Genomic DNA, 22584 nt, shown 5'->3' on the forward strand with positions numbered 1-22584 from the left:
TCCATTTCATGCTGAATAAACTAAATTATTTATGTATCTTAAATAGAAAACTATCTTACGATAGGTTTTTACCCCAAAAGTTTTTTATTAAAATAAATTCGATAAAAATCAAAAAAATCCGATAAAAATAAAAAAAAATCTGTTTTTTTTTATTTTTTTAAAAAAAATCATTGATTTTTATCCACCCTGGTTTTGACTCAGAACAGTTCAGATGAAATATTTTGCAGGCCCCTAATGTGAAGCTATAGAGAGGCTTGAAGAGACCAAAGTTCTTTCTTTATTTCAGTAATTCAAAATTTCAAGTGTTAAGTGGCTTCAGAATTCGTTTGCATTAAAGATTGAGGTTATATAAGTTTTAATATTGTTAGTACAATTTTACAAAATTGTAGCAAAATATATTTATAAAATAGGAATGTTCTATTATTTCATAGGAAGCATAACTCTTGGTTAACCTTAATAAGCTAATCAGACAATTTATTTATTACTGGATATCATGCATTCTTGCCCAAACAGAACTGATACTTCAGTGGATTCTTTCCCAACAGCCTTTGCAGTCCCAATAGGTCTGGTTAACCTAATTCAAGGTTTTTGGTGTTTGGATCATAATGACTATGAGGTCAGTATAAAGTAGCAATTCCGTTATTTATTATCAGATTTATATTTTACCTCTTGGTTTATATACCCCAAATATCTCAGGGGCTGCCACAAAGAAGAGGGACTCAAGCTATTCTCCAAAGCACCTGAGGGTAGGACAAGAAGCAATGGGTGGAAACTAATCAAGGAGAGAAGCAACTTACAACTAAGGAAAAATTTCCTGACAGAACAATTAATCAGTGGAACAATTTGTCTCCAGACCTTGTGAATGCTCCAGCACTGGAAGTTTTTAAAAAGATGTTGGATAACCATTTGTCTGAAGTGGTGTAGGGTTTCCTGCCTAAGCAGGGGGTTGGACTAGAAGACCTCCAAGGTCCCTTACAACTCTGTTATTCTATTCTATATGTTTTCAGTGCTTCTTGAGAAAGTGCAGTAAAGTACTCTAGAGTAGGTTGCCTTCAAACTGTAAATAATAAGTTTGCTTTTAGAAATATCTAATTTGGTGGCACTATTGGAGGCAATATTAAATTAAAATATGCTAAAAGTCTTGCTGAAGGCAACATACACAACAAGAAGAAATTAAAATTGGCAATCTGGATAATACAAACTTGGAATAGAAGTACAAATTACTACACAAACACACACACACACACTTAATTAGAGAAAATACTAGTTTAGATTATTAATTTGTTTTACTAACTTCGCTACGAAACTATGTGATCGGGCGTGATAAATTGACACTTAAAGCCTGAAACCTAATGTAGAATGTGTAACTCCGTAGCATCAGAGCGTGTTAATATAAGGCAACTGGCAGCTGGAACGGAGGGAGGGGGAGTAGAATGTCCCAGCCCACAGGCCGGATGAGTCATGCACTGGCCATGCCCGGTTTAGCGAAGGGGTAGCATCAGAGGGTGTTAATATAAGGCAACTGGCAGTTGAAACAGAGTTCTTTTCAGGTGGGGAGGGGGAGTAGAATGTCTACCTCCTTAGCATCAGAGCGTGTTAATATAAGGCAACTGGCAGTTGGAATAGAGGGGGAGTAGAATATCCCAGCCCGCAGGCCAGATGAGTCACACGCTGACCATCCCACGCCTGATTTAGCGAAGGGGTAGCATCAGAGCGTGTTAATACAAGGCAACTGGCAGTTGGGACAGAGTTCCTTTCAGGTAGGGAGGGGGAGTAGAACATCTAACTCCTTAGCATCAGAGCGTATGAATATAATACTGTATATGAAATACTGATGATCTGATGGTCATTTCGAAAAATCCTTTCTTAGCAAGCACCTAGAAGCCAGGAGGAATATATGTGCCAAATTTCAGATTTGTAGGCTTTACCGTTCTGGAGATTTCGTGATTAATGAGTGGTATTTGGCTTTTATATATATTTCTATTCTAATTATAACCTTGCACTTTTGCAGAATTCTCTGTCTTATCTGTTTCATCCAGCTACAATCAAATTGCCTTGGCAACACATGCGGATCATTCAAGCTTTGATGTGTCAAGGAGAGCACAAGCGAGCCCTTCGATATATACAGATGATGAAACCTTCAATGATAAGTAGCACTGAAGTTGCACTCCACATTACTGTCTTGCTATATAACAGGTAAAGCACATCTTTATCTTTTGTAATACTGTGCTTAATTCATAAAGAAAAATGAGCTGTACATCTCCACCCCAGACCACCCCAATGATGCCCTTGAAGTGATGTCCCAGTGCCTGGAGGCCATGCGGATCTGGATGGGGAGAAATAGGCTCAGGCTCAACCCATCCAAGACCGAGTGGCTGTGGTTTCCGACGTCCCGATATAGTCAGTTGGTGCCATCACTGACTATTGGGGGCGAATCATTGGCCCCCACAGAGAGGGCGCGCAACTTGGGCGTCCTCCTGGATCCACGGCTGTCTTTAGAAGAGCACTTGACGGCCGTGACCGGGAGGATTTTTCATCAGGTTCGCCTGATTCGCCAGTTACGATCCCTTTCTGGATCGGGACTCCTTACACACGGTCACTCACGCCCTCGTCACCTCCCGCCTGGACTGTTGTAACGCTCTCTACATGGGGCTCCCCTTGAGCACCCGGAAGCTCCAACTGGCGCAGAGTGCGGCTGCGCGGGTGGTAATGGGAGTGACATGACGTTCCCATGTAACACCCCTCCTGCGCGAGCTGCACTGGCTGCCGGTGGTCTTCCGGGTGTGCTTCAAGGTTTTGGTTACCACCTTTAAAGCGCTCCATGGCTCAGGACCTGGGTACTTGCGGGACCGCCTACTACCACCAATAGCCTCCCACTGGCCAGTACGCTGTCATAGAGAGGGGGTCCTCTGGGTGCCGTCGGCCAAACAATGTCGACTGGCGGCCCCCAGGGGGAGAGCCTTTTCTGTGGGGGCACCTACTATCTGGAACGAGCTCCTCCCGGAGATACGGAGGATCCCGGATCTGTGCACTTTCCGCAACGCTCTGAAGACCTTTTTATTTCACCAGGCGGGTCTGGCCTAACTTTCTCCCTCTTTTGAAACATTTTTAATATTTTTTAATATTTTTTTAGTATTTTTAATATTCAAAGTTTAAATTTGTTTTAAATTGATTGGGGTTTTAAATCTGTCTGGGCCAAACTATTTAATTCGATTTTATTTCTGCTTTTTAAATTTTGTATGTATGTATTTTATTGTTGGCTATTCACCGTCCTGAGTCCTTCAGGAGTAGGGTGGTATATACATCAAATGAAAGTAAAAGTAAAAAGTAAAGATTGTCAAAGAAAAAGTCTATCAAAATTACTATTTTTTTTAATCAAAAGCATATGATATTAACAGTTTTTAATATCGGGGTTTTTTTCCTGAAGCAGAAAGATCTGCCAGAATTCTAATTCTGAATTTAATTTCAGTTGCATGGTGGAAGCTTGGAACGTGTTGCGGCAAAATTCTAGCCAATTAAAGGTCGAAGAGATGCTCAAACATGTTTATGAAATCTGTCAGGAATTTGGACTGATGGAAGATTTACTAAAATTACCATTCACAGAAACTGAACAAGTAAGCCAGAACAAAAATAAAATCTAAAGAGTAACATTTAAAAAAAAAAAAAGCAGTGGATGACTCATTAATACAATGGCATTATATGTGCCTGTTTATCTCCTATAGGAGTGTCTAGAGAAGTTTTTACAGACAAGTACTGGTATCAACAATCATGAGTTTCTTTTAGTTCATCACCTCCAGAGGGCCAACTACATTCCTGCCCTGCAGCTGAATCAGTCTTTGAAGATTAATCTCATGGTAAATCATAACATTTGGGAGTACACGGGAGAAATTAGGATTATTTTCTAAAGTTACTGTTGTGAAAATTTGTTGCTCCAAGCTAAAGTTAACTGAATGAGTCCAAAGCAGGAAGTGGGAGTGGGGGGGGGGAGCATCTCAGAAATGGCCCTCCCTGATTCTCTGGAACATAAAGAAAGGAAAGAGGGGGGAAGCATTTTCAGAAAGGCAAGATTTTGTTACTGTAATTTTGCAATAAATATAGTATTAATTTGATTTTGGGTTCCTGGTCTAGACTACCTGATAGGATCTTGCAAAAAGAATAGGTCAAGGCTGGTGCATGTTGTTTCTTCTTTCATCTTCCTCTTTGTATCTATCCTGGTCTGTACACTGATTTTCCCAGCAGCTTTTCCTTTCCCTGTTTCCCCTTGTCTGCTGTTCTTGGCCAAATAGAGCCTCTTCAACACATCTCTATCCCTTTTCCTTGCAGCTTCTTTTCCCCTCCCTCTTTGGTCGCTCTTAGTGATTCCTTGGCTGTTTATTATCTCTACTTCCAAAATACATCCATGCAGAAATCACTCTCCAAGGCAGCATGTTATTTTGAGTCCATATCCAGATCAATTGTATGCTTCAGTCCAGACTGTCTGCCTGAAACTTATCTGTTTCGTGCATGGGAAGGTTTATGCATAGAACATTTTACACATTCTTATTTATACTATTGACTTGGCATCAGAATTTACTAATAGTCAGATCCACTTGGTCTGTAACTGATCTTGTTCAAATGTATGTACGTGGTTTGTAATTGCCTTAAAGGGGTGACATAAGGGGGGGGGAGGTAAACTTCAGTTGTCTTTCAGCTGTTTTAGTGCATTTTTCATTCAGAATTCTTTTTATTCTTAAATAGAATGATCCTCAATGGAGAGAGAGATCAGTTGCCAGAAATTCCATATTAGACCATTATGGCAAAGTTCTGCCTCGAGTTCAAAAGAAGCTAGCTATAGAGCGAGCCAGGCCTTACCATTTGCCATCTTCACTACGGCGGGAAAGTAAGTTACTCATTCAATGAAAATTGCAGAAATCTATTTTAAGAATGTCTGTGGAAATTCTCACTCATCCAGGTCATAGTTGTCTCAAAGATATTTTTTTCCTTCAAAAGGCAACTGGACTGTTTTATCCTTGAGGAAGAAGAAGAAAACATTTCGCTTCTCATTCAAGAAGCTTCATCAGTTCTGATGGGGGGAAGGAAGGATAGGTTCTGATAGGATGCAGTGTGGGGGAGGAAGGATTATACTTCTTTGCACTCACCTAGTTGTTAGCTCTCTGAGCTGATGAAGCACCTGGGGGTTTATCTGTGCCTTTCAGTGTCATGTGAATCAGGGTGCAATTGTTTGTGGAATCTTCTTGGAACTGTTGAAAGGGCTGCCTTGTAGACTGGAGATAGGTGGTGTCATATTCCTTCCCCTCTATTGAGGGAGGGGTGTTCAATTTTAACATAGATGGATTCTTTTACCACTTTTTCAAACCAATTTTAAGAATATTGATTTTTTAATTTCTGTCTTTACTTGATTTGTTTTTCTTTTTAGTTTTAAGACCAAAACCATTATCAACAGTTGCAAAACGAATTGCTACTGGAAATGTAATTACAAAAGCAACTTTCATCAGTAATGTATTGTCCAAAATTGGAGAAGTGTGGGCAGGAAGTGAACAGAAAAGCAAGTCACATCAGAATGATACGTAAGTATTAATTCCGCTATCCAGGCATAGGGATGGAGAAACTTCAGCCCATGGGCATAATCCAGCCAAAAGATTGGTATATCAATTTTATAGGGCATTCCCAGTTCTAACACTCTCCAAGTTGGCATGAACTCTGCTTGTATTATCCTGCTGAGCCTCTGCAGTCAGAGAACTATTGCAATACCGTGTGCCTTCTCTAGTGAAAGCACCAACAACTAATTTGGATAGCCCATAGATTCCATTTACAGTCCTGCAAGGGCATTTGAAATAACTCTGTTCAAAGTAAAACAAAGAACATTGGTGCTCTCTTTTTTTGGCACTTTTGCCTATTTTCTCTATAGAGCAAAATAAAGAACCAGAGCCCTTCTTTTTCCCCTGTATGGACAATACCATTTTCTTTCAGACTTCTCCTTTCAGACTTCTCCTACATAGAGAAATGAAAGAGTAACTTTTGAGGAATTGACAAGACATCTTCCCATGATATCGAAGACAGCAGCATCCTGTACTAGGATATTGTTGTGATATCTGTTGCCTATTCCTAACACTACAGAGAAATTGTTTTCAGTCTTCATTCTGTTACTCTGATATTACTTCAGTAGTTTAGTGGTGGATTTTAAATTGGTAGCAACATTGACTTAGAAAATAAGGACTAATACTCAAGGGCTGAAGATACCAATAATTTTCTAAAGGTGTGATGGAGGCAGCAAGAATTATGCAATTTATCCACTTTCTCCTTTTGAAGAAAGTAATATTTTGATGCACAAAATTATTTATCTCTCTTACTTTGACTTCTGGTTTTTTTCTCAAAAGTGGACCTGAAGAACAATCATCTGTGTTGGAGCCCTGCCCTGATAGGCAGTTACCAGATCCATTTATTGGGACACCGATTACTAAATCTTTAAGAAAACGTTCCAGGTAAAAAGAAAAAAAAATTATCAGAGAGAAATCCACTAGGAAATCCACTACCAATGTTTGGCTTTTACTTTCTTACTACTAAGAGTCATTAAATTGGATTACTTATCATGTGACCCTATTCTCACAACACAATAACCTCTCTGTTGACCCAGTCATCATATTGTGGGAGCATATAAACCTAGTCTGTTAATCTGTTTTGTGTATCTAAGAAGACAGCTGCTAAACAAAACAAAGTTGTTCATTTTAGAACTCACTGCCTGGTAGAGTAGTAGAACAGAACTCTAAAACACTGATTGGCTACAGCAGCCAAGCCAAACTTGCTTGGTCAATCAGGAGAGGCTTGCATTCTCACGAATTTTGGCCTGTATTGTTCTAATACAGGGGCTCGTGGGATGTAAGGCTCTTCCTCAAGAAATTGTATATAGTGTCTATTCCAAAAATTGTGATTTCTGACATAGCACAGGTAGTTCTTGACTTGCTCAGTGATTGTTCAAAATTACAATGATGCTGAAAAAGTACCGGTTCATGAAGTTGCAGCAATCCCAGCATCCTCGTGGTAGTGTGATTGCAATCCAAGGGCTTGATTGCCCAGTGTATGATTATGACCTTGCAGTGAGTCGCTGTCACAATCTCATCTGCCACCTTCCATGCTGACTTCTCTCAAGCAAAGTCAATGGGAAAAAGCCATCAGGGAAGGTCACAGGTCGTTCTTATAAGTCAATCCTGCCACTTTTTCTCCTGAAGAATCCCACCACAGGGTGTGAGACCCCAGAGATCTCCTCATACTCTGTAACACCCACACCTTGATCAGCCAGGCTTTCAAGTACCTTTATAATGTCCTTGCTGGTCTGCTGATGTTTCCCAGGACTTGCTGCCTTTTCTGATCTGCTCACACTTCTCTGCCCTTGTCCACTGAGGTGCTAGCCCATCCGTGCTTCCCAAAACCTGCCCACCTGTCCTAGCTAATCCACCCACACTCCTTAGCATTTACCTATGGCACCCTCCATCCCTCCTCAACTCCTTATTTGGGACTTCCCCCTCTCGCCACTTAACAATGCACACAATCCTGGAACTATGCTGGCAACAGGGACTCCTGGGATTGCTATTGCTAAACAATGTGATGTCAAGCTTTATAACTGCATCACTTAAGAGTTGCAGTCCTGATTCCATTTGCCAGCATAATTCGAGGACTACCCATATTCTGATGCTTTATTACCTAAATAAAAAGATTTAGCCCGTCAATCACTAAGGCAGTCAAAGACAAATGCGGGCTGTAAATATCGGGAATTTCTTAGCAAATACACATCCAATTGTCAGACCAGGGATGTTACATAATGCAATTAAGAATTAAATGTTTGATGGTATTTAAAAATTAAAGTAATGTATATTCTCCATGCTTGGGTAACTTACGTTCTTTCAAATGACTGCTTGAAAAGTGCCTTCATCAGAGTAGGTGTAATACAAAGCAGCTTAATGTTTTAAAAACCTTGAAATATTTACAGATTGCTCGACTTGATGATCCAACCTATTTCTCTTGATTCACCACCTTTGAGAAGAAGCCAGCTGAAGTCACCAGAAGTTTCTGCTTCTGGCAGACTTTCTAGCCCACTGCATTCCAGTACTCAATACTCCATAAGAACTTTACTGCCCAAGAACATTGCAAGAGCACCAGAATTAAAATTATTGGAAACACCTCCTGTTGTCAAGGTATATAGATTTTTGTAGGTTGCAGAAACCTGTATTTCTGAGGCTGAAAAGTGAAGTAATGATGACTTTCTATAAAGTCGGACCTTTAGATTACACATTTTTAAGATGTTTTGTCCTCTCCTAGAGAGCTAAAGCTTTGGCATCCACATCATCCTCAGTCTTCCCTGGTTTTACTCCTCAGTCAATATTGAGATCCAGTGTTCGTACTACTCCTTTAGCAACTCCAACTGCATCTCCAGGAAGATCTATTACACCCCCTCTGCGTGCAAAAGAAACAAAGATATCATTTATGGAAGAAAGCAAAACTTCACAATGGACTATGGTAAGTTGGCAGTAATGCTCAAAAATTAAACACAAAAGAGTTCTAGGTAGGACTCTACTGTTGTCATCTTTATTTATTAAACATTTCTATATCACTGCAATCAATCTGAGTCTTGGCAGCTCACATAGAAAAAATATAAATCAAAATCTAGCCGGTACAAAAGACAGCAAGACAACAATACAGAGAAAAGAATAAATAAACGGAGAGGTGTTTTATCCTGTGGAATATAGAGTAGAGAAAGTGAATTCACTTCAGATCTGCAATTTCTGATAGGGATATGAGCATAGAGCCCATTGTATAAACATCTTAATACATGTAATTTGCCCAGGAATTGGAGCTGTATGTGCTTCGGGAATAATTACCCTGTACAGAATCTTTGTTGCTTTGGGAAAAACTATATAGGAGTTGGCTGAGATAAAGGAGATAAAAATACAACAGGAAATAACAAACATCCCCATTCCCCCTTGACATCCAGATAGTTCTTGAGTCATGACCATTCTTCAGTAACTGTTAGAAGTTATAGTGTGCTGTACAAGGGCACATAAGGCCAGTCCCAAAAATTACAGCTGTTGCAATGCACCCACAATCACTTGATCAAAATTCAGGCGCTTGACAGCCTGCCTGCGATTATATTATAGGGGCGCTTCAATTCCCCCCATGTATCTCATCTCCATCCATGCTCTTTTGTCTCCCTGAATTTTGCAGCCGCTGTCACTCTAGCTGACCTTTGTCATCTTTTTCCCCCCACTGCTGAGCAAGCATGCCTAATCTGGCCCTTTGCAAGGCAGTTGCAGGCCAGGGTTTCTTTCCAGAGTTTCTAGCTGCTCAGCAGCTTCCTCACAAGACTCTGGAAAGAAGGACTAAGATGGCCAGCAGCAGCCTCACAATGGGCCAGGCTGGTTACGGCTCGTCAGCAACAGGAGCATAAAAGCAGGGTGACAAAAGACTTTGGCGGGCAGCGTGGTAAGGGCAGCTGGGACTGGGCTGGGGTGACTATGGCTTCCCAGTGTACCCAAGAGGCCCCATCATACTGTTCTACTGGACTGGGCTATGAACTGTAAAGGGCTTCATGCTGCAGCTTGGGTCCTTTGCAACCCCAGAGCTGCAGGGCACTGAGAAAACCTTGAGCATAGCATATTCTTTCCCTCTGTTCTCTCCCCCCCCCCATCTCACTTCAGCAATACTTGTGTGTAGTCTGTGCTAGTCCTCCCAGAGCTTCCCCTAACCACCTGTAGAGCCCCAGTGCTACTCATATATTTAACCACCTGCACATATGAGGAGCAGCTGCCAGGTTTGCCGTCACTAAGCAATATGTTCACATGACACAGAGTTCCATGTTAAAATCAGCAGTTAAAATCACCTTTAAATAAATTGTAATTTACTTATTAACTTTCATTCAACCTATGCAAATAAGCCACACATATCTAGTCAGTCAGTCTTTTTTTTATTATTATAATCTACATTGTGGATAGTGAAGTACTCTGGATCTCATGTTGTATAGTCAGATTTTCTTTTACTGAATTTTTTTCTTTTCCTTTTCTTATTAGGAAACCGATCATGAAATAAACAATGCAAATACATCTGAATATATTCTTGAAGCTCAAATGGAAGAAAATTGGGTTAAGAATAGAGAGACTTCCTCCATTTCAGGTCACAGCTTTCAAGAAGAGCTTGAAGAAAGAGACCAATCATCAGAGCGCATAACAAGTGATCAATTGAATGAAACTAAAGACTCCAAAGGAATTAATGACACTGGTGTGAAACCAGCATACATTACTTTAGAATGTCATGATGCAAAATCAGTTGACTTTGGAAACAGTAATTTCATGGACTCTCAACAAACTGCTATTTCCTCGGAAGAAATTGAAGACTTAACAGAATCAAGTGAGAGAGAAGTAATTGAAATAAGAAATGAACCTGTAATGGAACAGCAAACATCTGCAAATATAGACCAATCAGCTGGTATGTATAATGATATTGATTATCCACAGGTATGATGGAAAGGAGCTAAGACGGATGGTCATATTGAATCAGAACAGATCCCATATGATTTTTCTCTGGTTTTTGAACACGGGTAAAACTGGTGTTCCGAACAGAAGATATATGTCTTACATTTGTTTCTGTTATCTATGATTTGAACATTTGAAGGTGGAACAAAATACTCGGTAGTAAGCTGATGATCCTTACACTCTTGGTATTTGGGAAGGCAGAAAAGTCTGAATCAATATCATATCAAATAGAAAACTATAATTTTATAAATGTTGATAGCAGTATTGCCTGGGGAATTCAGATGGATCTAAACTTTAAAAAAAGACACTGTTGTGTCTGAAAAGAGGGAAGGGGGCCTAGGAAGGAACACTCAGGCTCCTAATAATTTATACCAGTAGAAGGTATATGAAAATCAGGGAATGTGTTGTATCCCACCATTGCATCATGTAGTACTTTGATTTAAAGCAAGTTGTTTAAAATACTGGGCCACAATAGTAGATGAGGATTAAGAAAAAGAATTTTCAGTAATAACAAAAGACCTCTGGTATGGTTTTCCTCCCCTTTTCTCAAAACATCTGAAATGCACTATACAACTCTTCTGTTATCGTGAACTATAAATAAAAATATTTCTCCTGGAATTGTGCAGAGAAACTAAGAGCCTTTTGTTGTGTTTATTAAGATAAAAAGTTATTAATAAAATCAAATAATAGTAGCCATTTCAGTGTCCCATGATAGTAGATCACCTATGTTGATAGGTATGAATATGTTGTCCTCTTTGGAGAACAAGCAATATTTTAATTTGATACAGCATTATTATCCACACATCATAGCAAAAAGAGGTCACTTCTGTGTATAATAGATCAAACTCTCGGTAAAATATTTGGCACGCACAGAACTTTCTCTAGGCTGATTGAACTATGTATTGTGCTAAAACACAACCATAGTTTATTAAAAAGTAGGTCATACATGATGCTAAATTATAATCCCATGGTTTACAATTTCTGGGTTTAGACCCACAATAAACCATTGAAATGCTGAAGAAGACAAAAGCAGTGACACAGCTGTATATTGTTCCTGCTTTCTTCAAAGTTTATTTCAAGGTGAGGTTAAAACCAAATTTTTAAAAATATTATTTTGATATATTAATTTAATGAAAATGAATATATGAATTCTAATCATCTTTACATTTAAAATAATTTGGCCCCACCTATTACTTGGGATGCAATCCTCAGTGCAGCTTTGAAAAATCAAATGCAGCTCTAACCTCCATACAAATTTTATGCTTACTAAATTGAATGTGGAGTATTGGACTAGAAACCAGTAAGCATAACCCAGCTGAACTATAAATTCAGCACGGTTGGTCATATATTTGGGCCTCAGTCTTTTAGAGCCAATTCAGTCTTGATATATTGGATGTTCCTGAGGTTTTGGAAGGGTCAGTAGCAATTAAGGATGGGGTTTGTCAGCTAAGCCAAGGTAAACATTTTGACTTCCATTCATTTTATGTTGTAACTTGAGTAAGAACATTAAGTTCCACCAGTATTATGTGAGCTTCTGTGGCTTGGAAAATGGGAGGTAGATTTATGCCTTAAAAAAAATGAATTAGTATTTGTGGAAAAATATCATTATTGAGGATACAGTATTTTTAACTTTTACTGTCCATAGAATCCGATGAAAAGGATGACAATAAATGTGGCTCATTTCCTGAGAATGAAGCATTTCCAAAGGATCATTTGAAGATTGACCAAGATACTATAGTCTGCTTTTTGCCTTCTAATGAATGGTAAATATGTCCCATATAATTTCAAAATTTTAGATGAGGTAGTTTGCTTTAAAATTTAAATTTAAATTCCACTTTCTTATCTTTCATGATTATGATTTATCCAGATAGAATTGAATACTATTTTCTAATAGATTGTTGTTGTGGCCTGTCAGCCGCCGGCCTCTTCAGCAGCCAAATCGGGAGGAGGAGGTGTGGGAGTCAGGGTCAGCATCAAGGCAACCTGAGAGCTCTGAGGGGGAAGAGGGAATGGAGCTGGCAGCGAGAGAGACAGAGCCTGGGCTGGCCGTCAGCCCTCAGATAAAGAGTCAACAGCCCCCAGGTCTGGAGGTGGCTGATGAGGAAGAGGAGGAACAGCTGGGTCCAGTACCTGATGCACAGATGCGCAGAAGGCAGAGGAGAGGAGAGCAGTGGAAATCTGTGGGCCGATCCTTGGGAAGGAAGAGCCACCACTGCTAGCAAAGCCTCACCCTAGCTCTGAGGATAAAAGAGGGGTCGGAGATAAATAGATGTGGCAGACAACTATTCATCATCTGGCCGGACAGACTTGTTAGCCTGCGGTGAGAGAGAAACTTTTTGCCAGGGCTGATGGCGCTCCTAATAAAGAAATCTTTGAGTTAACTTCAGAGGATTTGTCATGTTTGGAGAGCTGGGTCAGAATAGTAGCCAAACTCCAGGACTGGGATCAGCTTGCTCTGAATGAGCTTGCTTTTTCCTTGAAGGAGCAGATCCACTTCTGGGACTGTTGCTTGAGTTCCCTGATATCATTACATTTCTTGCTAGCTCATCGGCACAATAGCAATGGGTTTACAATTTCTATGCAATAGGGCCAGGCTGGTTTTTTTGTGTACTACTTGAAATATAATTAAATAGTTGTGCTTGACTATTAATAGTATACAAAAAAAAAACACCATTTTTTAAAGTTTTATCTTTTTTAGAATCTTAAAAAGAATGGCCCTTTATATGCATGTACCTGTTTCTGTTTTTGTATAGTGCAACTAATCCCCTAGAATCCAGCATGCTACCATTGTTGGAAGACAACAGATTCCTTGCTGAAACAAACAGCCAAGTTCAAAAGTTGGAAGGAGCAGATGGAGAATGTAGGTATTTTGTAAAACAAATAAATGGAACAAGCAGTATGAAGTGGTTCTTTTCATATCTTCTTTCAGGAGATATAAAATGCTGGAACCATATTACTGTATTTTCAAGATTGGCTTTCCATGTACATGTCTAAAATCTGTTAACCTGAACATTTATATCTTGATAATAACTTTTTTTAAATTAGCTTTTTTAGTATTTATTATTTCAATTATTAATGCAAACAGATAACTCAGAGAAGTATTTTAATTGTTTCTATCATTAATTTCTCTGTTCATGCTGTTCAGATCCTGCACTGCTGTTGCATAATTTAGATGAGGGATCTTAAACTCCATTGGCCAAATGCAGCCTTTCAAAACATTTTTGGTAGCACAGCAAGATTTTAAGAAAGAGTAAGCTAACAAAAAGTATTGCTGAAGAAATTAGCAGTTTTGCTTGTCCATTTTACTGCATGTAAAAATAAAGCTGAAAGGAGAATTTGCCAGTATCGCAGACCAAAAGATGGCACCTCAAACACAGGTGTGTGTAGGAATAATTGTGCGCTTGCTGATATCAGATACTATGAACCCTCCCTTAGAAAGAAAATGTTGCATGCTTGGGACTGGGTAGCAGTTCTAAGGCACTGACACAGGGCTGCATTCCCCACTTCTTGTCAGCTCCTAACGGGCCTGGCTATTATGATCTTGCTCCTTTGCCTTCCTAGGGCACCCCAGGCTGTAGGGAGACCCCACATGAGGTCTTCAACAACTAGGTGACTTCAGAAGTTTATATTTCCTTCTTACAATGGGGGTCCTGGAATTTCTTCTGCTTTGTTGTTCCTGACCACTCTGTGCAAGAGCAATCCACAGTATACTCGGTGCCAGTATCAGTAGCACTCCCGCCATTAACTTTGTAGTTCTCACCACGACCTAAATTTTAAAAATGAAAGGATGAAAAATATGTTTATACTGAATTGCATACGATGATACTCTTACTATTTTATTTTATTTTATTTTATTTTATTTTATTTTATTTTATTTTATTTTATTTTACTCACAAGAGATTTTGAATCTACTGAGTCAAAAATGAAATCTAGTGATTTTTCACACTATTAAAAGCTTTCAGTTTTGCAGTACGTGAGCTAATGAAGTATTGGCCAGTTAGCTCTTTCAATTATTTGTACATGAGAATCCAGATATAGATTATATTTGAGTGAAGAAATTAGTTATACAGATTGTCCAAAAATTACAACCAGTCATTTAATCAGTCTGAAATTATGATGGGCTTGGAAAAGTGGCTTTATAGCCTGTGAAGCACTTCTGGCCATTGCAAAACATTGCACCACCTTCCTGTGATCTCATGATTGCATTCTGGGTGCTTGGCAGCCTGTTCACACTTTCATCTGTTTGCCAAGCACCCGGCGATGATGTAACTACCATTTACAATCTTCTCTGCTGCCATTTGCTAAGAGGACTCCCTTTCGTCTGCCTGGGCTGGCTGAAAGAGCTGCACTATGCTGAAATCCTTTGGCAGGCAGCTCTTCCATCTGCCTTGTGACCCAGGAGATCACCCAGGAGATCTCTTACTGATTGCAACTGAAAGTGTTGGGATTGTGATTGTTGAGCAAAACAGTCACGTGAGTTTCCATGAATACCCAGTTCGCTGAACTACTGAGATTCCAGTCCCACTTATAGTCATGATAATCGCTGCAATTTAGTAAGGATTTTGTTTAATTTCATTTTTCACTGAACTACTTCTTCAGTCTGTAGTTCTTTTCAACATCAGTTACTTAGAATTGAGTGTTTATTATTAAAATTAAAATTGAAACTATAACTTTATAAACTTGGAATTATATTAGTAGGTCTTAGATTTTTTTTTAGCATGAAAATTTAATACTTGTACAATCTCCTGAAAAGGTGAGACTTTGCAAGTATAAACTACTGAGTGAAAATATTTTCTTCCATTTTTTTTCATGGAAAACCACTCAAAAGCTAACCGTATTAATCTGCATTTTAAATTACCCAGATGCGTTATAGAAAGTTATTGCATCTATGCTCCACCTAGAGTCTGTACCTATATCTTGAAGGAAACTGATTAAAAATACCCAAAGCTTTGCTATATGTGTGCAGACTTGTGAAACTTGTATGAACAGACAAAAATTAGACAACAGTGCTGGTAGGTCATTGTAATCTTGATGCAAAGAGTTAAAAGAGGGCTAACGTTCATTTTTGAAAAAGATGTGATTACAGGGTGGAACAAATTCTTCAATACCACTTGCTATTGGATGAATATTCACACAATAAATATTCATTCTGCTTATCCCTTGAAGAGAAATAGTTTAATATTAGCATTAATGATGTATAAAGGGCAAGAACAAACTTGATTATTACATTTCTATAAAGGAAAGATGAAAAATATGGTTAAAGGATCTAATCATAGTATTTATCAGTAAAGATTTAATTCAAAAACAATAAAATCAAATAATGTCAGAAAATCACTTTTTCAGCTGTCATCAGTATTCCTGATAGTGAAGACATTGCCAGTATCCATTCAAAAAATGAGCTGGAAGAAAGAGAAGCAATAGATGAAGGTGAATTGGAAAAAACAATCCAAGAGGAACATCTTATAGTCCTGCAAGAAAAAACATTGCCTAATATTGACTCTGAAAATCAAAAAGTGGATGTAAGTTAACTTCTTTTTTATAGAACTACTACATGGTTAGAAAACTGGCATCACACTTAATCCTATGTTACCAGTATGGGTCCCAAAATTTGTTCCTAAAGATTTTTATATATAAACAATTGAGATCCAATTGAATAATCTATGTCTCTTAAAGTACCAATAAAAAAGGAATGCAATAACATCCAGTATAACCATGGATGACAAGCCAGTAGGTCTTGTAGTTAAGGCATTAGGCTAGAAACCAGGAGATTGTGAGTTCTAGTCCTGCCTTAGGCATGAAAGCCAGCTGGGTGACTTTGGACCAGTCACTCTATCGGTCCATGACATCAGACTCTGGCGACAAGCCAAGCAGTCAGTTCCTGTTGCAATAAAATGTAGATAAAAAATTAGATCCCGCACCTCTAGGGAAAAATACTAGGAAAAAAAAAAGGAGGCAACCATGGTGTATATGCATACAATGATTAAAAAATACTTTCCTGATCATAAATAGGAAGCAATAACTTCCAATAGATTTGGGAAGCCAGAGTCTGCAATTTCCTTTTGAACATTTTTGCTGGGGTTACTTTGCAAACCAATGCATGGGTTGCTGAATTAGCCAGTGAAGTATAACTTCAGAAAATCTGAAATTTTGAAGAACATTTATTCATGGCTATTATATTTCTTGAAAAATACTGTGTAATGGAATTCAACTTATGTGTTTTCTATTTTAGCTGATAGAAGACGGAAAACATGATATACAAGTTTCAGAAGCTACAGTAGAAGAAATCCCATACAATGAACGGTGTTCCTCAAGCAATCTCAAATTTCAGTATCACTGTGACAGTGTAGAACAACAAGTTACATGTGAATTGCTTGAAAAAGATGCTGATGAATCTTCATTTACTGAAAGAGATGGAGAACTTCTGCTGTGTCACAATAATTTTTCTTTAATATTAGAAGGTGATGACGAAGCTGAGGTGGAAGATTCTACAAGTGTGCATACTTCTCTGAAACCAGCTAGCCCAGAATCAGGGGATAGAAGCAACAACCAAGAACTAACTACAAATTCTGTGTCCACAGTAACTAGTAATGAGATACCACAGAATACTGCTGAAGTACTACCTTATGTACCTGAACCAATTCAAATGGCTATTGCTGAAAATCTGTTAGATGTAATCAAAGACACAAGAAGTAAAGAATTTTCAGCTGAGATAATAGAACAATCTTTTCATGAAAGCATAAGCAAGAAAGTATTAAATTTATCCCAGGGTCCTATTCAAAATGTTCATGACACAAATAATGATGTAGATTTAAATAGAATTGAAAATTTGATGCCTGGTATAAGTTCAACAGATCAGGCAAACCAAAGTCTAAATATCTCACATAATGAACAATCACTGACAAAGAAAAATAAACCAACTATATTGGCAACTCCCACTCTAAGGAGAAGTGCTAGGCGAGCAAAGAAGACAACGGACATTTCTGAAAATCTACCATATAATTCTGAAGAACCTCAAGAACAACAGATTCTTCAAATTCCTGATTTTCCAATCGGAGATGTGAAGGAAATGAAGAGTGAGTTAGAAATCTCAGAAAATGTTCATCCTGTTTCACCGACATTTCTGGCAACTGTTACCACAAGGAGTGGAATTAGAAAACCAAACAAAAGTGTGTCAAAACGTTATGAGCATCCACATAGTGATCTACCTTCTGCTCGCCAGGGGACTCCTAGAATTACAAGAAGTGTAGTAGGAAATCAAAATAGTAATCAGTTTATTATTGATCATACAATACAAATGACAGTCACTCCTAAAAGTGCAACAAAACTAAAAGCTATTGCCTTGCAACTTGCAGAAAATGTAATTTCAGATCAGGAGGTAGAACCTCAAGGAAAGCAGTTGTCCGTATCACCAAAAAGAGGAAGGAGAAGAAAGCATGGCGTATTGAAAGTAGTAACTCGGGGAGAAACCACATCTGAGAAGCTACCATCACCTAGTCCAGTTCAAAAGAGTAGAAGTAGAAAGGCCAGTCTGCCAGAAACATCTTTTAAACATGACATGCAACCAAATGAATCACAGCTATCGGAACAGAAGAGAATACAAAGAATAGGTACATCAGAATCAGTTTCTGATCAAGAAGGTGGTCTTATTGAATCATCACTTATTGAACCACCACGCCGTAAAAGAGGTAGACCAAGAAAAAGTTCTTTGAATGTTTCGGCAGAATCACAACTGGACTTGTCTCTGTTGTCTTCTCCAGATGCTGCATCCTCAGTCCATAAGCACAATACTAGGAGTGGGGCTATACATCTGTCTACAACCTCGGGATGTTTACCTTCTCTAGAAACATCTATAATGGAAACCCCAAAGAGAAGATCCTCAAGAGTGACATCTCGAAGTGTAGAGAAAACAGATATAGAAAAGTCTAACCTAAAAGAATGTGTTATCCAGCCAAGTGAGGCAGTAGGTTCAGAAAAGAAGTCTGAAAACAGGCGGGCTAGGGTAACTAGTATTAGAAAGAAGACTAGGTTGCCTTCTGTCTCAGAGACAAGTAGAGAGGAAGAACATTTGCTGCTAGCAACCGATAATGAAGTGGAATCAGAGACTACAGATGTGGCCAGGCTGAGGCTTGACAAAATAGAAGAAACTTTGACACACCATGCTAGTAGCATTAAGAGGACAAGGTTTACCCCAAAGAAAGTAAAACAGTCACTTTCCCTGGATATAAATGAAACCTTCTATTTTTCTCCTCCTCTTACTAAACTCACAGAAAAAACTAAAGGTACTTGAAATTTTGCTTCAGAAATTCTGTATAGGATAATCAAATTGTCTGCTCTGCATGAGGGTTGATGCAAGTCTAGAAAGAGTGCTGCATGATATCAGTTACATACATATAAAAATGTTTTCTGCTGAAAACAGATCATGCCTTTTCCAAATACAGTCCTGCAGGAAAGTAATTTATGGTGTGGCTAAAAGGACTTGGGGAGAGGAAATTCACAGAAATTGTGCAGGTAGTCCTTGACTTACACAGTTCACTTAATGACCTATGACCATTTTTCACAGTTATGACCGTTGCAGCATCTCTTATGGTGACATGATTTACATTCGGATGTTTGACAACTAACTTACATTTATGACAGTTGCAGTATCCCAGGGTCACCTTTTGCGACTTTCTGACAAGCAAAGTCAATGGGGAAATCAGAATCCCTTAACAATTGTTAATAACTGCAACTAATTTAATAACTGCAATGGTTCACTTAACAAATGTAGCAAGAAAAGTCGTAAACGGGGGCAAAATTCACTTAACGATTTTTTCACTTTGCAACATAAATTTTTGGCTCAATTGTGGTCGTACGTTGAGGGCTACCTGTATTTGCTTCTTAAGCATATGCAGTGAATAAAAATGTGATTGTGATTGTTGATACATTTACTAATGGTAGAGATCCAGAATTCGGATAGAAAAATTACACAAACCTATGAAGAACCGTCGCACCAAAGACAGGCATGCTGTCTTGATTTTTTTCTTGTCAACATCATAATATCTGGTATAGAAAGTAGGGTGCTGATTCAAATAAATTTGGGATGGTGAAAAAATTAAATTGATCAAAAAGAGCCACCCAGTTAACAAATTCCAGATGTGATGTTTCCGGAACGGGAGGGGGGAAGAGTCCTAACCAAAACCTCCACACACCCCAAATTCAGTGTTAAGAAAAAAGGAAGGATTGAATTTAAGAGACTTTATGCCTCTTGATTCTTTGTGTCAGGTTTTGATGTCTTTTCCATTGACCAACCCTCTTTTTTTTTTGTGAATGAAGAGAGAGGTAACCTCTATTTATAAACTGATGGGAGAGGGATAAACTGAAGGAAGAGTGCTTCTAAGCTAAGCTGAGAAAACATGAAGGCTAACGTTTTTCTGAAATATAAAATAGTTCTAAGAGCCTACAAAGCATCAGTGGTAGTTGGGGGGGGGGGAAATTAATCACTCCTCCCAGTATTAATTTTCTACTTAGGAAATATGGTTTGGCTTAATTTGCTGACAGACTACTCTTGATAGCAATAAGATGCCATCCTTTGGTTTTCAGTTCAAATGGGACCTATGCAAGAATGAGTTATAAAGAAAGTATTACAGTGTCCAGGGTTTAATTTTTTTCTGTTCCATTGAACAAATCCTGGGACAGCTAAATATGGACCCTTGTAGTTGGCTCACATGATAAACTGCTGGATGCAGGATTGTAGTTGAAGTTGTGTGCCTCAAATGTTTATTTCCAAAGTCAGTTTATGGTTTCTGCTTTTAGGTGAAAAAACAGTGACACCTGTTCAATTCAAAGGTGTAGATACAGATTTGGCTTCTCAGTTTGTGTTCTCACCCCCTGTTCTGAGGTCCAGGAAAAAACAGGTGTCCAGTATTTCAAGGATTGTGGAAGATCTGGTAAGTAATTTGGTCATTTCTTCTGTATATATTCAAATGTTCTTATATTTCTTGTTCAGTAGACAAACTTGATAACTAAATTCTGTTAACTTACTGCTCATTGTATCATTTTACTATAGCAGACCATTCATTGGATGTCTAGTTCCTAGCCCTCTAATATTCACTTTCAGTATGACAATAATTCCAAAGCACTATTTATGATTTTTCAATTTGCTAACAGTTGGTCATCTTCAACAAATAGTTGGAAGATATCTTTCATTTTGTTTATCTTGTATCACTAAGGGTCTTGTGGGATTTATCTATTTTGGATTTAAAGTAAACTTTTAAAAGTTGGGGGATAGAGACAATGCCTTCCTGTTTTGCCTTTTTAATATTATTTGTCCTTAGGAATTACCAGTTAAAGAAGAAAAGCATGCTGTTTCAGTAGAGACTTTAGAAAAGCAAAATATTAAAAGCAGAACTACAAGGTCAAAAACAACAAAAACAAGAAAGTATGTAATGATTTCTTTCCTAAAGTGTTGTTTAAAAAATGATTATGTCACATTAAAACCTTTTAAGCTGCTAGAGACCACATACATTTTTTCTATGACAATCTATTCCTAACCTGTTATTTCAGTGGAACAGTCCTCACCATTATAATCGAGTCCATCCTCCTTGCTGTTTATTGTCCTCTTTTCTCTTTCTTGCCATCTTTTTCATAATTAGAATCTTTTCAAGATAGCTGATGACTCTATATAATGTATCCAAAGAGGATAATTTGAACTTGATCATTTATGACAAGAATGAATTCTGGATGATTTGATAAATAATCTTGGCTTTTTTGTTTGTTTTCTTGGCTTTTCACTGTATTCTCAGGAGTCTTCATTAACACCATAGATCAATATTCTTCCTATCCTGCTTCAAAAATAGTATATATGAAAAAAATATATTTCAAAATTAGTGTGTATGAAAGATGGCCCATTGATACATTTAATATTTACTTATTGCAGTGTGAATTCTGAACTTGATTTGTTACTGTGTTTTCAGATATACTTAAATTGTAAAATGCTCTCTTTTCTTACAGAATCTTAGGGAAAGACAGTAGTTGGTCACCCCCAGCAATGGAAATCAAGTTCATTTCACCCTTTGCCACCCCTGCAGATGAAACCAAACAAAAGCAAGGAGATTCTGTGGACAAAACAGAAAAAGCTGTTCAAAAAACTGTGCGTAGGAAGGAGAAGAGACTGTCTAGCTACCCAAAGCCAGTTGTACGGAAGAAGATGCTATAACTGCTTTTAAAAATGTGTGATGTACACCAATATTTTTAAAGTCATCACATTTGTGTGGAATATTAAGAAAAAAAATCATCTAATTTGGAAGATAATTTATATAAATTATTGTAAATTTTCAGAGAACTAAAGATCTTCAATAAGTAACTCCGTATGGAGTGTGATTTCTTCAGTCAATGCAGTTTTCTATTTTATAATATACTTCGTACATTTATATAATATGTAAATAAATATTTTAGGAATGTTAAATAAAAATGTATACTTAATGATTATTGTCCACTACATTTTGGAAGAGAATAATATGGTTGCAGAATGGAAATGACCCAAAGGGGATTTTAATTACGACTTTCCACTGTTGATGCCTCTCTGATGGGAGACCAGCATTCTTTTTTTAAAAAAAAGTTTGATCTTATACATTTTTTAAAAATTAAAATTTCACACTTTTAGAATTTTTAGAAAATACGTTGACCTCATGGGAATTAATACTAGGAGTTATCCATCATAAATAAAACCTTGTTCTCTTTATTCAACATGTATTTAATTGAAGAAGTCAGAATGTAAACCATTGTACTGAAGCTGTGCAATATTTTTTTGTATTTGTTTTAACTTGGGAAAGCTGCTCTTTGATTTAGAAAACAAAATCTCACCTCAAATGCTTTTTTTTTTAACTTGATCAGCAGAAGGTTCTTAACATTCATGGTATTTATATTGTCACAAGTATTCAACAAGGGACAGCATTTCAGGGATTTCACCTACTTAAATTTAGTTCAAATTTGATATTTTGAGATGATGCATGTTTTATAGATTTTGTGGTTACTAGAGAAATGTTACCACAATTTTGCTAAAATAAAATTTGTCTGGAAATACTCT

At 37.8% G+C, this 22584-nt stretch overlaps 1 protein-coding gene across 2 annotated transcripts in view; it reads left to right on the plus strand.

Annotated features, from left to right (window-relative positions):
- AHCTF1 (AT-hook containing transcription factor 1) overlaps positions 1–21980 on the plus strand; it is a 50350-nt gene extending 28370 nt beyond the window's left edge. For both annotated transcript variants that reach the window (XM_070932527.1, XM_070932526.1), the window contains exons 20-36: positions 470–616; positions 2012–2196; positions 3470–3614; positions 3723–3854; positions 4738–4879; positions 5417–5567; positions 6378–6482; positions 7985–8189; positions 8314–8511; positions 10059–10473; positions 12166–12283; positions 13274–13380; positions 15864–16039; positions 16750–18799; positions 20313–20446; positions 20834–20937; positions 21510–21980. In XM_070932527.1, the coding sequence (XP_070788628.1) occupies positions 470–616; positions 2012–2196; positions 3470–3614; positions 3723–3854; positions 4738–4879; positions 5417–5567; positions 6378–6482; positions 7985–8189; positions 8314–8511; positions 10059–10473; positions 12166–12283; positions 13274–13380; positions 15864–16039; positions 16750–18799; positions 20313–20446; positions 20834–20937; positions 21510–21714 (4719 nt within the window). In that variant the 3' untranslated portion in view covers positions 21715–21980. The remainder of the gene's footprint in view (positions 1–469; positions 617–2011; positions 2197–3469; positions 3615–3722; positions 3855–4737; positions 4880–5416; positions 5568–6377; positions 6483–7984; positions 8190–8313; positions 8512–10058; positions 10474–12165; positions 12284–13273; positions 13381–15863; positions 16040–16749; positions 18800–20312; positions 20447–20833; positions 20938–21509) is intronic.
- The last annotated feature ends 604 nt before the right edge of the window (positions 21981–22584 follow it).

Source organism: Pituophis catenifer, unplaced genomic scaffold (assembly GCF_029215685.1).
Source record: "Pituophis catenifer annectens isolate HBS135680 unplaced genomic scaffold, rPitCat1.0.hap2 SCAF_1, whole genome shotgun sequence".
NCBI classification, from domain to species: Eukaryota; Metazoa; Chordata; class Lepidosauria; order Squamata; family Colubridae; genus Pituophis; species Pituophis catenifer.